Below are 5,325 nucleotides of genomic sequence, written 5' to 3' on the forward strand. Positions count from 1 at the left end.
GGGAAGCTCCAGCAGAAACAACCGTCGACGTCCCGCCTTCGTCTCTAAGTGCTCAGATTCCACAGCAAAATCAACGGCAAGTCCAGCGAACCTGAGCAACTTGGTCTCTTGCGGTTCCTGTCCCCAATTGACACCTCTGGACTCTGGTGGCTGTATCAGGCCCCGGCTACAAGATGCCACTCCCCAGCATCACTAGTGGCAACCCCCAGGATGTCAGACAGATTGTACTCTACCTACTGCCACTGGAGTTGCAAAGACAGTAACAGTTTATGCATATCATTTCCAACATATCCGCCCGCAAAAAATGTGACGCAGGAACACGCCGAATGTCATATCATTTCTAGCATATCCACCCGCGAAAAATGTGACGCGGGAACACGGCGAATGTGCCCAGTAAGGCAGGTGGGTATCAGGCAAGTCTGTCTAGCTAGCCAATCTCCAGCTGACAAAGGCCCATCACAGGTTGCTACTACAGGCTGAACGAACATAGCTGATCTACAATGGCCCACTGCCTACAATACACCTGCTGGCAAAGGGGGGAGATATATAGATGACGGTGATCAGCGAGCGCTAAGGCGTTTCCGATCTTCATGGGCTGGCGGAGGTCGGAACGGGAACCTTGCGAACTGGATCTTAAGGAACGGGCCGTCGACCTTCCTCTCGTCGAAGCGGTATTCTGCAAAACAACAAATGTTGATGTTCAGTCTGTGCGGCCCAGAATCGCTTATTCTTAGAAGTTGGTTCTAGCAAATACTACTTGGTTTTTTTTTGTTTTTTTTTGCATGTGTTGATACATGAATAGCAAACATACAGAGACAACATTTGGTTTTGTATATTAAATGTGTAAGACACATGTGTTTTCAATACTTGCAAAGCTCCTATTGACACTTTATAAGTATGCTGTGATTATTCTTGTTCAAAAAAAAAGTTAATGCCTACACTAAAAGATATACTTCCTCCGTTTCTAAATATAGGCCTTTTTATAGATTTCAATAAGAACTACATACAAATGTATATAAACATATTTTAGAGTGTAGATTCACTCATTTTGCTCCGTATGTAGTCCGCATTGGAATCTCTAAAAAGACTTATATTTAGGAACGGAGGTAGTATGAAGGAACATAGAGTGAAAGTATCAAAGCAACAAATGCACGCCACTGAAACAAGAACCTTGGAGAGCCTCCATAGCAGTCCCTGCACATTTTGCGTCACTGAACTCCACAAAGCACAGAGCATAAGCCTTGTCACCACTCTGCAAGAGGAAAGTGGTAAAAAAGTGAGTTCGAAATCGGGTTAAAAAAGGACATTTCACCAGTAATAAGGGGGCTCGACTCTGCAAATGTAGACAAGCAGAAGTAGCTATTTGTTCATTAACCAAGAAAATGAGGTAACGCGTTGCAGTTGACACAAAATACCAAGATAAAGTTCAGGAATAAAAACTTGACGCAATTTGACATCCATAATTTCTGTTACTTTTAGAGCCTTAGGTACTCAAAACCTATAAGTAATAACAATTAATTTCTGTCCTAATATCCCACGTACTTTTTCAAATAAATATGCTTCATTGCAATTGCTTACATTTCACCACATAAACGTATACTCCCTCTGTCCCAAAATAAGTGTCTCAATATTGTACTAGCCCTAGTACAAATTTGTACTAAGCTCAAGACACTTATTTTGGGACGGAGGGAGTATTTAGCAAAATGGGGTTCTCATACAAATTCGCACGTGCACGGGTTTGTAAGTGAATGGGTGACTGATTATGAACTACCCAACTGTTTGGAGTGTGGAAAAAATGATGCATTGGAAAAAGCACGGGACATACACGTCTGGGCTCCTTGTGCACAAGTCTGAGGTCCTTGAAGCCAACGAAAGGACGGAACAAATCTTCCAGAGGAAGTTAAGGTTGCAAATGGAACTAATGAGACACAAAAATATGATGCAGAGAATACTGATTACAAAGGATACGAGCTACTTCTCTCCTGGTGCAATCAGTTGGGAGACCATCAACAAAAAGAATGTTGGATTCATCTTCTGATGGCCGATCGACGATCAAAACAGGTTTGGGGCGCTCAACTTCCGGAATACTGACACTTTTGCCAAGTGAAGAACTTCTCTGGACTAAAGCTGGGTCTTCCAAAGGGCTAGGTCCTCGCGGCCTAGCTCCAGCCGGCAGTGCACCCAAGCCAACCAAAGCAGGATGGCTCACGCCTGCTGGAACATCCAAACCATAAGCAGGATGGCTCATGCCTGTGGGAACATCCAAACCATAAGCAGGATGGCTCACGCCTGCTGGAATATCCAAACCATAAGCTCTTGACTGTAATGGTACCTGTGGATCAAAACAATGTGCTGTGTGACAAACCAAAAAGGTATTTACCTTGCTCTTGCTAGTAACTATAAATCTGCTAAAGTCAAGTTGTCTTACATCAACTCTAGGTACATTTGGTATTCCTCGTAGAGCAGCCATTTTTGAAGCATAATAGGATGATTCCTCAGGTGGAACATACCCAGGATAACCGCCCAGTGGAACTGCTTATAAAACAAAATTAGCCCATGGCAACAAAATCCATGTTAGGCATTTATAATGCGGTATAAGTGTCATTTTCCACATCAAAAGAGAAAGAAAAGGAAATAAAGAGATAAAACAGAAGGTACGTCTCATCAAAACAGGCATATATGCATGTATATGAATGCAAACTACATACAACTTCCTACATTCATCTTTCACCATGTATAAATATGTCCATGGAGTTTTGCTTATTCTTGCACTTCTGACAACTCAGCAACTTCGACAATCTATCCAAACGAATGCAACTGAAGTAGCCACTAAGTTGATTGAACAATGGGTCCACTGTCCACAGTTGGCACGAGGGAGTGCTTCCAAAATTACAACTATATATACACCATAACTATATCTTGTGTTCCAACATTCAATAGACAATAGTATAATCATAAAAAAGGTAACAACTATCAACGGCAAACTGCCTTGACAACCATAGAGGTTCTTCCTACCTATAAAGTTCAATTCAAGAATGATTTCCATGGACCACATGGTATCAGATACGACATCACATTCCCTCAAAAGAAAAAAAAAGGTACAACATCACATTAACCCTCACAACATAAACCGCCTGATTCAGGGCAATCTTACACTCCACTATCTTTTAGCACACTTCATATTCCTCCAAACCTACTTACCAAAGCCAGTTCCAAATAGCAAAATGCTCACATGGATAGCGGGAAAGCTATCCTTTCCTTCCCCGCGATCACCTAAAACCGAACAAAGAACACTCTATGACACGAATAAGCAATTGGTACCAAAGGGCCAGGATTTGTGGTAACCATGTTTACTGGAAAATACCAGAAGTTACCATGCGGAATTTTCAAATGAATTTCCAAATTTCCTGAAAAGTTTATAGGAAAACTGTGACCGCAAGTTTTACACATATGCAACCATGGTGCAGTGGTAGCTCGCTCTTGGTGTCCCCTTGGAACGTGAGTTCGACGTGCTTATCCCACACCTCTAGTTTTTTTAATCTTTAGATGATTAAATCTTGTTGCGCGCACAAGTGACGGTAAATATCGAACATAGTTTGCTAAAAAAAAGTAACATTGGAGGATTCGTACCGGTGACGTCCCGCTTGCAAACGCGGGGAGCTACCGCTATGGACATGTGCGAAGATTAGCATCAAATTGAGATACTAACTTATTCATCACCGGATTTGGTACTAAAATTGGACAACATTAAAACGATTCGGTATCTTTTTGTCTGGCAACACGTTTTCTGGAGGGGGGGCGGTAAATGCCGTTACTCTTGTGGGATACGATTCACGTGCGCTCCGTGATTACTCTTGCCGTGAAGAGCCGTAACTCATCCAGGTCAACACAAACTCAGACATCACAGGTCACACCTATCTGGACCATAGAGGTATATATACACCATCAACCATGCCCTAGCAGTAGCAGTAGCAGTTGCAGTGTGGTATGGGATGCTGCTAAAACTCGCCGCGGGCTAGAAACTAATCAACTCAACGGAACAACCTGACCACCGAGCACTGGCAGATTGACACCGATCCAGAATACACACAGATTCATCCGAGTCGAACAAATTTTACCGCAACAAAGGTTCCCCTCCTCTGCAATCAATCTACAGCCCAATTACCCAAAACCTCACCATGCACGAACTAACTCTACAGACGGACCAAGGGGCGGCAACCCGCGCCACTCCCAACACCCATCGTCTAGAGATTCGTCTCCCCGACTCGAGAATCGATCGCGCGGAACAGGAGACCCGGTTGCGTGGGGGTCCGGGCGACGCGTACCTCTGTCGTGAGAGGAGGACGGGAGGTACGAGCGGTAGGGATCCGCCATGGGGGCGGCGTCCGGCGGGGGCGAGGGCGGGGGCGGGGGCGGGGGTCGGCGGAGGTGCTGGGCGGCGGCCGGCGGCGAGCGGGCGAGCCAGCAGGGGTTGGGTTTGGGTTTGGGTGGAGGTGGGGCGACTTGGGGGATCCCTGGACTGTCTGTCTTGTTGGTGCGCCGTGTCTGTCTGGGCTTGTTCGTCTAATCAGGACACGGCCCAGATCTCAGTTTTTATTTAAAACAACGGTCCAGTTCTCTCCGTGGGGCCGCGTAAGCATCCAGAAAATTCCCCCCAAAAAAGAAGATATCGAAAATATGCCTCAAAAAAACATTTCGAAAATGAAAATATTCATATTTGGGGATCAGGCCCCTAATTCACCACTTGTATCGGTTCGACCGTTTGTGTCTTCATTTATAATATAAAGGGGGGGGGGGGGGGGGGGGAAAGCCTGTTTCCAGAGATCACCCCCCTAACCGGTGATTGTATATTACACTAATAAGATAAGAAAAAACGTTATCATTCCCAAAGACTTCATACTTTTGTGTGTGGTAAAAAAGGGAAGTGGTGTTCATATGCGGTGTGATTCTTGCTCATGGTATGACAAGTTCTTGTTGACTCGTTGTGCCAAAAACATGTATATTTATCATCCCTGCTTCTTTTCCTCATATTCCACTCTTCTCATTTTCACCCACCTTTGCCTGCCAACTCTCATCTGTGTGGTCTAATCCTTCTCGTCGATTGGGTTGTCACAATCTAATATTGAGAGCGGACCCCCCCCCCCCTTCCTCTAACATCTCGACCGATCTGTAACATATACATATGTGGGAGTACATTGCGTTGGATGTGATTTTCGCTTTGGTGAATTCACGCAACATTCGATTGCTAAGTTGGATCGGCTTGGAGTGTGAGCAACGATGCTAGCCAAGCCCTTCGGCTAAGACCCGCCATGTTCTCATGTCATG

The 5,325-nt window shown here is 44.8% G+C and overlaps 1 protein-coding gene across 1 annotated transcript; it reads right to left on the reverse strand.

Moving 5' to 3' along the window:
- Positions 1-255: 255 nt before the first annotated feature.
- LOC123088039 (RNA-binding protein 2) lies at positions 256-4,482 on the reverse strand. The gene is made up of 6 exons (XM_044510187.1): positions 4,326-4,482; positions 2,429-2,532; positions 1,969-2,332; positions 1,826-1,887; positions 1,171-1,252; positions 256-676 (listed from the first exon to the last, which is right to left on the reverse strand). The coding sequence occupies exons 1-6, from the start codon at positions 4,372-4,374 to the stop codon at positions 561-563; spliced, it is 777 nt and encodes a 258-aa protein (XP_044366122.1). The 5' UTR covers positions 4,375-4,482; the 3' UTR covers positions 256-560.
- Positions 4,483-5,325: the final 843 nt, after the last annotated feature.

The sequence above is a fragment of the Triticum aestivum genome, chromosome 4A (genome assembly GCF_018294505.1).
Source record: "Triticum aestivum cultivar Chinese Spring chromosome 4A, IWGSC CS RefSeq v2.1, whole genome shotgun sequence".
Taxonomy (NCBI): domain Eukaryota; kingdom Viridiplantae; phylum Streptophyta; class Magnoliopsida; order Poales; family Poaceae; genus Triticum; species Triticum aestivum.

What these genes read in the sequence shown, in the direction of transcription:
- LOC123088039 (XM_044510187.1), bottom strand. Translation starts at nt 4,374, where the DNA reads ATGGCGGATCCCTACCGCTCGTACCTCCCGTCCTCCTCTCACGACAGA. An exon ending in GTCCTCCTCTCACGACAGAG is followed by an intron (nt 2,533 to 4,325) that starts GTACGCGTCGCC and finishes TTTTATAAGCAG; the next exon opens with TTCCACTGGGCGGTTATCCT. An exon ending in CACCAGGAGAGAAGTAGCTC is followed by an intron (nt 1,888 to 1,968) that starts GTATCCTTTGTA and finishes TTCCTCTGGAAG; the next exon opens with ATTTGTTCCGTCCTTTCGTT.